A 16,550-nucleotide genomic window follows, 5' to 3' on the forward strand; every position below is an offset into this window, starting at 1 on the left:
ACTGGGGCAGGAATCATGCAAATTATTAAGGTAGGTAAATGGGAAAGAGACAAAATAGACAAAGCTCTGAGGAAGCCAGCATGGAGCCAAAAACAACAGCAGGTGTGGCCATATGGCAATCAAATTAGAAAATGCATTCTTGCCACACAGTCTTCCAGGAGATAGTAAAGCCCAGACAGCCCTCATGGAGGGCTGATTTACTTAGTATATTTTAAGTATTTCATATTGCCTCTCTCACTATTCAATTCTGAAGGAAATTTAAATGTATTATACCAAATAGATATTGAAGAATTTTCTTAAAGAATAAAACAATTTCTAATTTTACTTTCACATTTAGGGGATATCATTATGCTGAAAACACATTTTCAAATAGAGCATTTGCTAAGCTGAGATTGTTTTCAAACAAAGATTTGTATGGCCACAATTTAATGATATTATTTTATATAAAGATAATTTTGGATAATTTTGAAATTTTTGAATTCTATAGTCATTAATATTTTAATTAAAGTTATTTGCATAAGTCCTTAACCTGTGAAATAACACTTTTCAGATCTTGAAGCATATTTTTCTATAGAAAGAATTTACTAAAAATATGCTTCATTTCTCATGTTTCCTTTCCAAAACTTGTTTGACTGACAGACAAGGGCTATGCTATTAACATTTATTCTTCAGTGTATTATTAGTATTGTATCATGTTGCTATAATTTCAGCAACATTGTTGTGCTGTGTGTGTATGTGTGGGTATGTGTATGTAGTCTAATTTGAGAAAATGTCCCTACTTTTTTTTTGAGAACCCAGAGACATCCATGAAGTTCTGCCTATTCTCCACTAGAGATATTATGTCACTCAAACACATACACATACCCTAAGAGTGGTATAATGTAATATATCCTTAGTAGTATATGGTAGAATGAAGACAATGATCATATTTCCACTTTAAGTCATCCAATTTGTTTCTGCCTATAGGCAGCACCACACATCTGTTTTCTATGACCAACTTTTTTGGACACTATCACAATAAAAGGATACTGATTCTTTAAACAAATGAATGTTTAATAACTCATGTATTTATTGCTTCACTAAATGCATTTTCTCAAGCACAATTATTATGTTTATTTAGAATAAAACAAATTATTCATGTAAAACCTATGAATTGGTAGTCTCTTATTGGAATGCCAATTTTACATCTCTTGAAATTAGTTTACATGTATTTAACTTAATAGAGGAAGGCAAGATGTTCTTTTGAAATTGACTTTTCATGAGTCCCCCTCCCCTTCCTTATTTTGGCTTAAAACCTGGCTTTTAATTTTTTCTATAATTATTTAAAAGTTATAGAAAAATGAAAAATATATAACCAGAATAAAGACCACTGACCCCATCATTCAGATTTTAAACTGTTAGTTTGGCATATATACTTACAATTAGTAGTAGAGTAATCCCTATGATAACGCCAATTTGATCTACTTCTAATCCTTTCTACTCTCATGTAAGCAATGACAACTAACATGACTTTGATTTTTTTTTCCTTTCCAATAAACTATTGCAACGTATGTATCTATCAAAATTATAAAATATTAGTGGGTAGTATTCATATGTATAGTGTGTATGTATGATATGGTCTATATATGCACCATATATACGTGTGTGTGTATCTGTGTATTTAATATGTATATGATATATATTCTTCACCTTACCTTTATTTTTTTCACTCAACTTTTTTTTTCTTTTTTTGGTGTTGCTAAGGATTGAACCCAGATCCTAGCACATGCTAAACAAGCATTCTACCACTGAGCTACATCCTCAACTGCTTACTCAACTTTTAAAATTCATTGTGTTGACATGTAGATCACTTCTTTTTTAAAACTGTTTTATAACATTTCATCATAAATAGATAATAGTTTATCAATTAATTTATGAATGGGTATTTATAGATTCCTCTCTTAATACCTTTTCTGGTATTCTATTATTGCTTAGGTTTGAGTAACATTTATATAATCACAGGAATATTGAAGTCCTTAGGATTTGAAGGTTTAGACCACATAGTAGAACACTCTTGAATATGTATTACTGGAGATGTTTTCTTTTTAATTATTCCTCAATATAGCAAAATGGCAAATAATTTAAGATATTATTTTTAACATCAAATGTAATTTGCTCAAATTTTACATTAATCTTTCTTATAACTAGTCACTTCCACTTTGTCTTCCTGTCATCCTGAAGAATGAAATGTAATTTCCCAGAGGCTTTAAGAATTGGAGGAGTATTAAATGTGGCTGAAATTAAGTGATTAATAATTTACTTTTAGGCCATGAATCAACTTCATGGGATGCTAAGGATCATTTGCAACCCCAGAAGTATGGGCAGTAACAATGCACTTTTTAAGACTAGAGAACTCTCAAAGGTTGACTGCCCAACCTAATTAAACTTCAATCTTCTGAAACCAAATTTATTTCTTTTTTGTACTGAATTTCCTCAGATCTTCCTGTCAGGAAAATGTCACTTTGCCTGACAGCTGATAGACAGGTTATGTAGCTCTGTAATTGGAGAGAAAAGGATAGCTTAAAGCTACTTGTCTTAATGGCTATGTGTATGGCTTTTTCTTTCCCTTTTTTCTTCCTTTCTTCCTTTTTCTTTTTTCTTTTTTCTTTTTTTTTTTTTTTAGGTTTCTATGACAGACACAAAAGGCCTTAGCAAAAAGGCCCACTGCCATTTTTTTCTGCTTCCTCCAGGGGTAATTATCTTACTCCATCAATAGTGCTGTCAGAAATTGGGCACATAATTCAGCATTTAAATGAACAAGCAATGTAATATTTCCTGTCTCCCAGTGGAATGCTTTGCAGCTCACATTCTTCTCTGTCACTTGCTCTCTCTTGATGTATGTCCCATGCCCAGTCCTTGAATGCCTCTCTCCCTTGTGTTTCATTGCAGATGTTGGCTCCGACTTGACACTTACTTCATTTGGAGTTTTATAGGACCAGCGACCTTGATAATTATGGTGAGAACTCCTAATTAACTATGTGTTTCCCAGGTCAAGAAATAAAACTTTCACTATCCCTATACTAACTATGTTTAATTTACATAGGTTAATTTGGGGAAAGCATGTACTTATTTGACCCTATATAACTCAAGCAATTAGATAGTCATTATAGTCTGCTTGTATATTATAAAATAGTTCATCAAAATCAGTGGGAAAAGAAAACAAGCATTTGCAAGAGTTTATGTCATGTATTGCTACTCAGGAGTCCAATTCGTCATAATCCCTTTGATTTTTATAGATAGTTAAAGAGTGATGGCTATAACTGTGACCACAGATTTTTTGTATTCTTTTTCTTTAGGATAATTTGATTTGAGAATGGACAAGAATTGGAAAAGTAGGATAATACCAGACTATTCCTTCCAGTTTTGTTTTTATATAAACTTTTAAATCTTTAAAATTCAAAAGGATTTTACTTAAAAATGGTACAACTTAATTAGGAATGCATCCTAGAATAATTCTTCCTTTTTTATTTTTAGTTTCATGATATCATGATATCTTGATTTCTAATATTTATATTACTTTAGATAAAATTTATCCATATCATTGTTTACAAAAATACAACGTTATTCAATTTTGGAAGTAAAATATTAGCCCTATGACTGAATAAAATATAGTTCTACAGTTTTTTTTTAATCTGAAATCTTTAAGTCCAGATGTATTTTGGAATTTAAAATGTTTCAGACTTTGGAAAGGCAATATAATACATATAGTGCATATTACATGACATCTCTAGTGGGCACTATGCAGTTGCCCCAAATTAAACACATTGACCATTACTCATAGTTCTGTCTAGGTAGTACTCTATAATCAAAGAGCAACATTTTAACAGAAAAAAAAAAGAGAAATAGAAAGCAGGAAAAGTAAGAGCAAGTAGAATAATTGACATAAAAACCTTATGTCAATACAGATCAGGTTTTTCTACCAAGTGGAGTCAGTTTAATGACTTTAATCAGTTTTTCATCATCTAATGAATTTTTTTTAAACTTTCACTTTTGATAGTTTTTTTAATTTAGGGATGATTGATTTTAAAAAATTGTGATGCTGTATTATAGAATTTCAGTGGGATTTTTAATTGGACTTTCCTAGTCCCTACCAGTCCCAAGTTGTGGAAAATATAAGCCAATCAAGCAGTAAAGGACAATTCAATATGGTATTTTCTGTAGAGTATTCATGTAGGTAATATAGGTAATTTATACTGGGGTGTTTTGTTCTAACTCATATATTTTCTCTGGTTTCAGTTATATAACAATATCTTGAGGATTCCCTCTATTTAATATTTGTTTGTTACAGCATCAGAAATTAATCAGAATTTTTTCATTTTTTGGCATAATCTATTCAGATATGATCCCTGTTGATCTTAGTATTTGTATTTTATAATATTACATTTGAAAATGTATATCTAAATAATAAATTTGGAGATATGCTTCAAGTACAGAAATAGTGTTCTTAGAATAATTATTGCTTTTTGTTTGTTTGGTTGGTTGGTTTTTTAAAAAACATACACTAGACTTTGAGTTATTTCAGAATTTCCACAGCCTCTTCCTAATGGCTGCTGATTTTATATTTATGTGTATTTGGCATAGTAGTGCTGTGTAACTCAGTGGTATCCTGATTCCCCAAACTGGCTTCTTGCCTTTGCTAAAATACTAAGCAGTCATCTGTGATCCAGTTCCTTTAAAAGTGTACTGAGAGCTAATTTCCCAGAACAATTCATTTGTTACAGAGAATAGACTTGCTTTTTTTTTCTACCATGGTTATGCTGCATAACATTACCTTTTGCTTTCCAGCTTAATGTAATCTTCCTTGGGATTGCTTTATATAAAATGTTTCATCATACTGCTATACTGAAACCAGAATCAGGCTGCCTTGATAACATCAAGTAAGTGATTTTAATTTTTGTTTTCTACAGATGACCTTACATTTGTACTATTATACTATTCTGCTTTTTCTTGCATCGAAATAATATGGCAAAATGATATTGAAGATCAATGTACTGTCTTTCCAGTATTTGACTATTTATTTATTATTGAAATGAACTGATATACCCAAAAATAAGTATAATGAAGTTATCTCTTCAAAAAGACACTCTTTTTTCTCTAAACCCTAACTTAAAGTAGTATACATTTTTAATACCTATATTCACTTTGTCCTGAAAACAAGCAGAAAGCTTCTAGAACAGGCCAGACTGTGATTTTGTAGAGCAATAGTGCATTGTTTACTCTGGACTCCACATTCTCCTTTAGGGCAACATGTCCAGGTCAGGATGGTGGTTCCTACAGGTATCAGAAGGGGAAATTTTACACCACAGGAGAAAACCCCTGAAATTATGAATCTGCTGTTTAAATAGGAGCGGTTAATTAGTTGTACCCCTCTCCTGAGGGAGGGAGAGAAACATCCTAAATGTAAACAAGTGAGATTGAGGATCCCTAATCTGAAATGTTTGGGAACAGAAATGTTTCAGATTTTGAAGTTTCTCAAATTTTGGAATATTTTCATAGACTTCACTAGTTGAAAGTCCCTCATCTGAGTCAAAAACCTAAAGTACTCCAAAATCTGAAAATTTTTGTGCATCATGTTTGAATTTTGTAGCTTTCAGATTTTGGATTTTCTAATAGGGATGCCCAACCTTTTCTTTGAAATATAAAGATATGGCTTAGTGCTTTATCCTCTTTGAAATATTAATGCAACTTCCTAGAAGGTAACTCTCTCCAGAAGTTTCTTTCTGTTCAATCATCTTTTCATTTTCAAACTTTGTCCTTTATACTGAATTCCATTTTCTATGCTCAGAAAGTCCTAACCATGTAGAGATATGAAAATGTTTACCTTACTTTTTAACACTACCGAGAATTTGATTTACACAAAAAGTAGCTGGTTTACATTTTCTAAGAAAAAATAGTAGAATTCCTAGCATAGCAAAAAAATTCAACTTTGCTTAGAGTTCCCAACATTTGAAAAAGATAGTAATTTTGAGATGTGCATTAGCCATTTATCCTTGATATCATAAGTTCAAATTGCATTTCACATAATTTGCCTATATTGTGTATTAATTTAGATAAACAATTTCATTAAATGAATATCCTTTGAGAAGTTTTGTGAGATCAGTTGTGACTTTTGTATGCTATTGACGTTATCCTTAAACAACTTCAGACAGCAGTTATGTTACCCATTTTCCATCTTTCTACATTCACTTTCTGACATAGTTTCTGATCCGTATAGCTGTTCCTCAATGAGTGTTTATAGGAAAGCATAATACACTAAATGTGTCAGTGATAAATTTATTGATATTAAGTGGAAAAATAAAAAATCATGGCACAAACTAGGATTTATCTACTAGGATTAGTAACCTTTGTAATTTATAATTTTGGTTTGTTGAGATAATCATCATAATATTATTGAATTATGTGCAATTAAACTTTCTTTCTAAAATACAGTGTTAGTTTCATACACTCACTGTTCCTACTGAATTTAGATAAGTTAAATAGCCACATAAAATATATTTTCTTTATTGCATCATACTTTTCTCAAATTGCTATAAATTACATTTTAAAAACAATAATTATCATTTATTTTTTTAAAGTACTCTCAGAAAGAAGTTAATGAACTTTGATATTTATGTAACATTCTGTCAGGTTAAAAATTAGAAAATTGACTCATTTTTGACCTATTCTTCAAGTATTCTTTTTAGGAATTTCTTAACTTTTTGTCCAGTTTTGGAAAGGTAAAGACCTTAACTTACCCTGAACTTTAGAACTTGTGCTCTGTACGGACAAACATTTTAAAGGATTAATTTGTTCATCATTTACGTGCATTTATTTGGGTAATGTGGGTTGATATTAATGTTTAAAAGAGCAGTCAAATACACAAAAGTCAATAATTACATTTAATGGCATTGATGGCATCAAGCTTTATATCATACAGCAAAATAAAACCTTAAATGAGAATATCTTGATTTGAATTCTAAATTATTTGCTTTTTTATAGCATCTGGAAAGTGTTTAGCTTTGCTGAGTCTTCTTTTCATCTTCACAATGGTACAATAATGAAAGTGAACTGATTATCAAATGAACAGAGGAATATAAAGAGGTTCTGATGATGCTTCTCAAAAATTTGACAAGGAGAGAAATCGGATAGTTGTTGGAGTATAGAGAATGATTTTAGATGGAAGAAACATGAATAAGGATATACTGATGAGAAAGAACCATTGAGGAAGGTTAAGAATATAAGCAAGGAAGTAATGGAATCACTGTAGTTATGACTTGAGTTAATGTAGGGTATGCATCTAGAACCATGAAAGAGCATTTCCACTCCAGCTGTATTCCAGGAAGAACACTTCCACCAAACTAGGAGAGACTTCTTCCACTGAGAATGGACGAAATAAATAAAAACAGATGTGGTTCTGTAGTAGAACAGTGTAGGACTGTGAGTAACTTAAGGAATTTCTACCTACTTTCATCAAAAAAGTAAGAAAGATGGTCTTCTGCAGGTTAAGGGGAATTACCGAAGAGAGATTTGAAAGGCATTTTCCAAACTCTGAAGGATAATTCATTTTCTTAAATACTTTTTATTAACTCTGTAAGAATTGGTTGGAAAGAAATCAAAAGGATACAACCAAGAAGAAAATTAGTATTTAAGAATAAAAATAATTTTAAATATTAGCCAAAACATAAAATCTATACTTTTTAACAAGAAAAATTATCTATATAAAATGTGTTTGGACATGATATGAGTGCTGTGTGAGTGTTTTAAAGATAAAGTTTTATTTTACCTGTAAATCTTTACTTTTTATTATTTAGTAAACATGAAAGGGCATAAAAGTTTGTTTTCGTTATTTTTGGTTTTTATTTTTAGTTTTTTAAATGTATTTTTGTAAAGTGATGAACAACATGGACCACCTTGTTCAGTATATTGAAGAAAAAACTTCAAATATAAGGTCTTTGGGAAGTCTTTCTAAAATAATTCATTCATCAAATCTTTATTGCTCTTGATAATTTCTCTCTCTTTCTATCTCTCTATCTCTCTCTCTCTCTCTCTCTTTCACACACACACACACATACACACACACACCTCCTTTATCTAAAATATTCTTGTTTCTCCTTATTTTTTCTTGTTAGCATTTGCTTTAAGCTACTCTCTTCTTTGGCAACATCATGGCAATGGTCTAATTTCTCTACTCAGATTCTTGCTCCTACTCTCACTAGCTAGAGAGATCTCTTGAAAACATTAAATCTAATCATGCAAGTATTTGGGGTAAATCTCCTCAAAGAGTCCCATTACTCTTAAAGTCCACAGTCCCAACACAGGTTATTGAGCCTTCCTAATCTGGTACCCCTTTCTTCTTTACCTTCATTTTGTACCATGGACCTTTGGCTGCTCTAGGTGTGCTCTCTTTTGCCCAAGTCTGATTTCTGCTGTTTCTCTATTGATGTTTTCTTCCCTGACACTATGCATGACTGACTCCTGTTTAGCCAAAGAAATTTAGATATTATTTCTTTCTTTACAAAAATAACATGATTATTCCTTTATTCTAAACTAACTTCAGGGTCATCATAATAAATTCCTTTCATGTTAATAGAGAACATTTGTTTTGCTGACTCATTGCTATATTAATGATATACTCTCAAATAAAATAAACAATAGAGTGAAGTATGATAGTACATGATTACAAAGGAAATAAAGTATACCAAATCTCAGGTTTATCTAAAAAAGTAATTAAGTTGAATAACACATGTCCATTTGCTGACTGCTTACATGTCATTTGTCTCTCTTCATCAGAATAAGTAATTATACTTAGGGGAAAGAGGTAATTCATTTGAATTTTCTAGTTGAGTTTCTCACAGATTGAAATTGGAGCTTTCAGTGATTATAGCTAAAATCTAACCTAATTAAAAATAATGTATGTAAATATGAACAAAACAATTAATGAATTGTTGCCAGATGGAATTAACTAACTTATATGTTTACATGTATGATGACATGTAAAACTTGAATTTATAAGAAGCTTCTAGAATACTTGATATTTACCTTTAAAAGTACTTTCTGTAATTACCCACATTTATTGTTAAAAATATTTAAAACATTTTTTCTTAACAGTACTGGGATTTAATCCCACATCCTTATGCATTCCAGGGATGTGCACTACCACTGAGCTATATCCCCAGCCCTTTTATTTTATTTTGAAATAGGATCTTAAGCATCTGACCCACCTGGGTTTGAATTTCTTTTCCATCCTATGATGGTTGTATGACCTTGGCAAATTCTATCACACCCTCAGTCAGTTTCTACTCTGAATTGGGAATAAGTATATCCATTTTGTAGAGTTTTGTGATATTAAATGTCACACATAGGTAAAGCATTAATTTGGTACTCATATAGGATGATTTGCTTATTTTTAACCATTCCATTTGGATACTCTGCTCCCTTTGTTTCTTTGTATTTTTCACAGTGAAGCTTTACTCACACTCCCTTCAATATCCCATTAGAATATGACTAGCTTTGTTTACCATATGGTGTCATTAAAAATTATGCATGATATGATGCTTTATGTTTTTAAGACAAACTTATCCTATTATGAAAGAATTGGCTCCAGGGGTGAAATGCTCATTTGATTAATAAATAGCAGGCTCTGTAGATAGTTCTGAAAGGAAGGGGGGAAAAGCATCCTCTGTGAGCTTGGACACCTGCCACATGTAAATAAATCTAAGAAGGCTTTTGAATAGCTTCAGGGACAAATAGAGAAATTTTAAGCCTTAACAATACCCATAACTTACTCTATTTATTAAGAAGGTAACCTTTACTTTGAGGACTGTGTTTCTAAATGTTGGTAGAAACAATTAAGTCAGAAATAATTCAGCTTGATGAATATTACATTAATAAGTTATGGAGTTAAGGTGTTTGGGATCTAAAGAAATGAAGGCAGAAAAGCAAATAAACATAATCTTGAAAAATACAACATTCTTATAAGAGTATTTTAATGCTTATATTTTTCATTCATATTAATATATCAAGATTTTCTTCATTAGATGAATGGAGAAAAAACTGTGATATATATACACAATGGAATATTACTCAGCATTAAAAGATAATTAAATTATGACATTTGCAGGTAAATGGATGAAGTTGGAGAATATCATGCTAAGCGAAGTAAGCCAATCCCAAAAAACCAAAAGATGAATGTTCTCTCTGATAAGTGGATACTGATCCATAATGGGGAGAGGGAAGGCATGGGAAAAATGGAAGAACTTTGACTGGGCAAAGGGGAGGCGGGTAGGGAGGGTACATGGGGGCAAGAAAAATGGTGGAATGAGATGGACATCATTACCCTAGGTACATGTATGACTGCACATATGATGTGATGCTACATTGTGTAGAAACATAGAAATGTAAAGTTGTGCTGTAATTGTGTACAATGAATCAAAATGCACTCTACTGTCATACATACCTAATTAAAACAAACAAACTTTTAAAAAAGATATAGATAGCCTTTATGTAAGTATATATGTAGGCTACATTCAAAATTGTCTTTAAACTGTACTGAGAGTAATAACCTAAAAAAGTTCCAACTCTTTTGAAAACAGTAAATCTAGTTTGGAGTTGGAGTTGATAAAAATGTTTATCTTCATAGTTTTCCAGATGAATTTTGAGAAAAAAAATTAGGACATTCTTATTAAACTATTAGCTACTGAAAAAACTTTTTGAAATATTGATTTTGTTCTTTAAAAATGGAGCTCAAAATAGTCCATGCAAACTTCTAAAAATTTGCTAACTTCTCTATATAATTGATTTTATTTATAGGTTGTTTCACCCTCACAACTACAAATTAAAATTAAAATTTCACAGACTTCTAATTATTTTAAATATTTAGAAATGCTGCTTAAAAATTGTTACCTCTCCTAAAAAAATTAAGTGAACATGATACACCGAAAATGTGTTTACCTGATTTTAATCAAACATTCTTCTCAATACTGATATATTCTGTGAATTCCTTAGTGCTCAGAGCCAAAAGTCTAACCAACTTTATTCATTATTATAAGATAAAATAGACTTTAAGAGGATTCTGAAAGTGAATACAATGTTTTTTACCACTTTTCTCCTGATGTTCTTTCATTTTCTTGCTGGGTGGCTGCACATCACTGGAAATGTACCTTAATATTATCATAAATATCAGGCATATTTGAAGAGTGATATGATCCAAACAACACTGTAGTTCTTTGGATTGTTATGACATCACTAAGTTGCTTCAAACAAGTTGAGACCTTTCTAGGATAGCTAGTTCTTTGGTGATTACCTTAAATTCAGCCTTTACAAGCATTTAACCATCACTACTTTGGTGGGGGGGGAAACAGTTTCAACCACTGATTCACAAGACTGTGTATTCAGCAGGTGTATTGCCAGTCTCTCAGTGCAGTGTGCACTTTTTGGTGTTTTTGTTTTGTTTTCAATATCCTAAAGTATAAAAAAAACTGGTCTGTTTTTTAGGGGTTTTGTTAAGATGCATTAAAATTCCTATATTTCTAGGAATCAGTATTTTATGCATCCCTCTATTCATAAACTGAAAGCTGACATTTGAGAAAAACAGTTTGAAGGATAAGTGCCATAGGTACACTGGAACTGTTGTGCACCACAACTTGATACCCAACTATTGTTTAAATTTTCTCAAAAATAATTAGGTTGATATCAGATATAGGAGAGTAATTGCTGTCTAAGGATGAGAAAAACTGAAAGAACACCTAAGGGGGAAATGTCTTGTAAATAATGCTACTATAAAAATGAGCAGCCCCTTTGTTCTTTTAATAGGGCTTGTACTCAGATTACTTTTATATTCCACCAGGAATGTACAAACTAAGAAAGCTTGAAAATCAGAATTAGTCTGAATTACCAATTCATTAGACTATAGTTTTTCCCCTGAAAATAGTTAAGCATAAATTTTCAGAAGAGTGGAAGAAGTCTGAGAATAGTTGCAATTAAATCATATTTGTGTTCCTTATTATTCATATATTTTACTTAATTTTTAATGTAGGAATGTGGATTTGAATTTTATATTTAATTGTTCATTCATTTATTTCATAAATCAGAAGTGTTCCTTTTGAGGGGACAGTGGTGTCCTGGTCAAATTGAACCCAGGTCCCCTGATATGCTGAGCATGTCATCTACCACTGAACTAAACTCTTAGCTCCTAAAAGTACCAAAATTATGAAGATAGAACTTATAAATTTCATTCATTGATTTTATATAAACCCTAAGAGAAAAAAAATTGAGTGGACTTCAATGGTTTTAGCCTGGGAAACTAATTAAGTTACTGCTGATATGAGGAAAATCATGATGGAAGTGCAGTTACAGAAGGAACAGGTTTTTTTTTTTTTTTTTTTTTTTATCAAGTAACTTTACTAGATATCTTAGTGCAGATGTTGAGTAGGCAGTAGAAGTAATGAAAGCTAGAGATACAACTTGGAGTCCTCAGTGTATAAATTTTAACTTTTTGTACTTAGAGTTGCTATGTTTTACCTATTTTCAAAAATGACTTCATTTTACACATCTTTATTACTTTCTGAATTGGCAAATTAAATTATTCTGTATTTTTACTTATGGCAGTTATATATTTCCTTTTAAAACATTAAAATAAGAAAAGTGAGATGGTTTCAAGAACATAAAATAGTGAAAATGGTATACATATATAGTAAAAAAATTGCAATGATTTTCCAGCTCAATGAGTTCCTCTTACTAGTCACTAGAAAGTATGTATCTGTTGAGATGATTACTTCTGAAAATATAAATACCTAAATCGTAAGGATGATTTATGGAACATGAAATCCAAGGAGAGGTTGTTCTAGAGTTGACTCCAAAGCTCAATAATGGCAGCAAGAACCTATGCCCTTACAGGCTTTGATCATCTTCAGCATGTTGGCTTTGCCATTTATTGTGTCATCCTGTGGTCCAAAGATGACTTTTTCAGCTCCAGGTAACATATCGTTCAGCAGCTGTTTTCAAAGACAGGAAAAAAAGAAAACAAGTTCTTATGTTCTTTTCTCACTGATGTATGGTCAAGGTAGAAACTTCTTCCAAACACCCTTACTGGCATCACAAGTCTGAATCACATGACTCCCTACTGTAAGGGAGTCTAGGAAGACAAAGATCTGGCAAAGGAGACTAGGTCAGTGCCTCTGGGTGGGATAGGGACATCATCATAAATTATGTAGCTTAGGAAACTAAATAACAATAATTAAAACAAGTATTAACCTCCCTTTTTGACAGATAGACATTTAAAAACTATTAAGACAGACAGGTGTGAATTCAACTTTTGAGGCTTCAGTGCCAAGATGTATCTCCTGGTTCATTGCTTATTTTCCTTCTCTCCCTACTCTCAGCTGGATTCTATACTGTGTGGGGCCTCACATAAAGCCACGTGTATGCTCTAGTCGACACATCCAAATTCTTTCTAATTCTTCAAATCCTCTCTTTGACTATTCCTCAAATCCATGAAGAATCTGCTACTGCCTACAACCTTGGAAGAATGGGATAGAGTAGACTTTATTTTAAAATGCCGAGGCTAGTTAAGATAATGGGATTGAGAGTAGACCCAGAATATAAGAGGACCATAGAGTGTAACACTTTGGCACTTCAATTTATGGAGATCTTAGAGATGCCAAACCTGCACAGTGGATTCAGAAGTAGCAGCAGTTGATATAGAGGAAGAAAGCAAGAGATCTTGGAAGGTAAGTGAATCAAGTTTTCAAATTAGATGAGAGTTTAGTCTTGACCACTGAATTTGGTAACATGGAGGTCTTTGGTGAACTTGACGAAGGCTGTTTTGGTAAAGCTTGTGAAGCCTTATATGAGTGAATTCCAGGGGAAAAGGGAGGAGAGGAGTTAAAAAACACAAAGACAACTTTTTTCAAGCCTTTTTCTATAAATAAGAGCTCAGAAATGTAATAGCTGGAGAAAGATGTCAGGTACAGGAAGGTGTTTTGTTTATTGGTTAGTTTTTAAGCATGAGATGTATTATAGCCTATTCCTTTATTTGATAAGAATAGAATATTTGTTGATCATGAAGAGTGAAGAAAGTTGCATAATATCTAAATTTAATTAATTTTCAATTTAAATAGGCAAGGGAAGATGGGATAAAGCGTATAGTGGAGGCTGTTCTTCAATAAGGAGCACAGGCAGAACACTTCATCTATTATGTGATGATATTATGACTGAGTACTGCTAACTCATTAACTAGCAGATGTTTTCTTTTACAATAATGAAATAAATTATCATGACTCATAAATAATAAGTGCTCAGTATGTTCATAAACATTTATCTGCCTAGAAAACAAAGTTATGTAGGCTTGAAAATATAATTATTACAATATTGTTTTCACTTCTTTATTTTTTTGCTTTCAATTTTATATGTTAATATATATGTAATGTTTATAAAATTAATGTTCTGATTATAAAATCTACTTATATCAGTATTATATATGTATGAATACATGCACATATTTGCATATGTGTATATTTGTATTATACAAATAATAGTTTGTAAAAGTCCAAAGACCTTGTTAGCAAATACAAATCTGTTACATGCAAGCATATTTAGTAACTTTTTTGTATAATTTTATGAATTTAAGAAATAAAATTAATAAGTTATAAGTTTGCAGAATATCACCAAAAAAATTACTAAGCTGGGGCTGGGGCTGGGGCTCAGCAGCAGATCATTCACTTGGCATATGCGAGGCTCTGGGTTCGATCCTAAGCCAGCACCACAAAAAAATAAATAAATAAAATAAAGGTATTATGTCCAACTACAACTGGAAAAAAATATTAAAAAATTCTAAGTCACAAAATTCCTTTTCCTTCAAGTAATGATCAGATAAATATTGATACCTTAAAATATTTTATTTAGCTCTCTTCCAAAATATAAAATAAAAAGCAATATTTTATAAAATTGTATTAAGCATAATTTATAAGATGGTTGTGAGCTAATATAATTTTTAGATATAAGTGAATGTTTTTGTTTCAGAGAAATAGTTATATATGTGGAAAATAGACTAAATAGAATTGTACTAAAAAGTTGGTAATAACTTAGTGTCATCATAATATGCCATTTCATATACTCATTTTTATGTATTTGCGTGATATTTCCCATCACCACTTAAGGTACCAAATACATGTCATTTTTCCACACAGCAACCAGTGCACCAATACCAACTAGATGTCCAAGGGTTCAATTCAGTTCTGACACTAACTTTCACAGAGTTAGCACAGAATCCACAGTTAAGGGCTCAGCTTCACAGACTGCCCTCACTTCCGACACCTATTGCAAATGAGGTGCCCAGCATACCCACACTTTTGGTTATACTTTATAAATTAGGAGTCCCCATCAACACTCTTCATGTTCAATAATTCAATAGAACAACTCACAGAACATGCCGTCCTCAAGAGTACAGTTTTATTATTTAAAAAAAAAAAATGAAACTCAGGAACTGTCAAATGGAAAAAGTGTATACAGCACTGTATGGCAGAAGAGGGCCAACTTGCATGCCCTCTCTTTCCCAGGCTCATGGATATGTTTGTCAATCCATAAGCTCCTCAAATCCCATCCTTTGGCATTTTTATAGGAATTCTTTTTATTTTAGTCATGAGAGGTTAAACTATTGGCCACAGATTATTGTACACTATCTCCTGCTCCCCTCTCTTACCTGGTCATGGAGTGGGAATTTAAGGGAGACATGGGGGACTGGAGATAGGTGGCAAGTTCTAACCCTTCAGTGGTGGCTTGAACTGAGACTAGTACTTAGCAGTCCACCTCCACCCACGAACACACCTTGAGTTATCTCATTAGCATTCAAAAGGCACTTGAGATTCTAATGGTTTTAGGAGCTCTTTACCAGGCAACAGAGACAAAGACTAAATGTTTATTTTTTATGAGAGCATTGCCCTTTTGAGTTTTCAGAATTTAGTATAATGAGCATATACTACTTGTATGTTTCATTAAAAATGAGTACCCCTACATTATGTTAATAAAAAATTAGTTGAGCCAGGCATGGTGGCGCACACCTGTAATCCCAGCAGCCTAGGAGGCTGAGACAAGAGGATGGAGAATTCAAAGCCATTCATAAAGTCAGCAGTTTAGAGAGGCCCTAAGCAACTCAACAAGACCCTTTATTGGGTTCAATCCCTGAACAACAACAACAAAAAAAATGAGTATTGTTTTCCTGAAAGAATTATCATTCTAATTTCTAATCTCTGAAAAAGTTTTTTTAAAAATTGAGTCTAATTTTCTATTGTTAATAGACTACTATGGATATATCTACAAAATGAAAATTTAATGAAGTCTTATGAAAATTGAAACATTTAATTATTATAATTCATCTGTCCCCAAATTATTTGTGAGGTAAAATTCTACTGTTTGTAATTGCTCTTATTGACATCATTTAAATAATTAGTTTAAAAAAATCTAATTATGATTTGGAGATAATGTCTTAAAAACTTACGCTTTTAACTTTTTGCTGCTATTAATTTTTAAGGTAATTG

At 31.8% G+C, this 16,550-nt stretch overlaps 1 protein-coding gene across 6 annotated transcripts in view; it reads left to right on the forward strand.

Annotated features, from left to right (window-relative positions):
* The window catches only part of Adgrl3 (adhesion G protein-coupled receptor L3), a 395,548-nt gene that overhangs the window by 325,314 nt on the left and 53,684 nt on the right, over positions 1-16,550 (forward strand). For all 6 annotated transcript variants that reach the window (XM_076865221.2, XM_076865222.2, XM_077110223.1 and 3 more), the window contains 2 exons: positions 2,929-2,995; positions 4,825-4,916. In XM_076865221.2, the coding sequence (XP_076721336.2) occupies positions 2,929-2,995; positions 4,825-4,916 (159 nt within the window). The remainder of the gene's footprint in view (positions 1-2,928; positions 2,996-4,824; positions 4,917-16,550) is intronic.

The sequence above is a fragment of the Callospermophilus lateralis genome, chromosome 8, assembly GCF_048772815.1.
Source record: "Callospermophilus lateralis isolate mCalLat2 chromosome 8, mCalLat2.hap1, whole genome shotgun sequence".
Lineage (NCBI taxonomy): Eukaryota > Metazoa > Chordata > Mammalia > Rodentia > Sciuridae > Callospermophilus > Callospermophilus lateralis.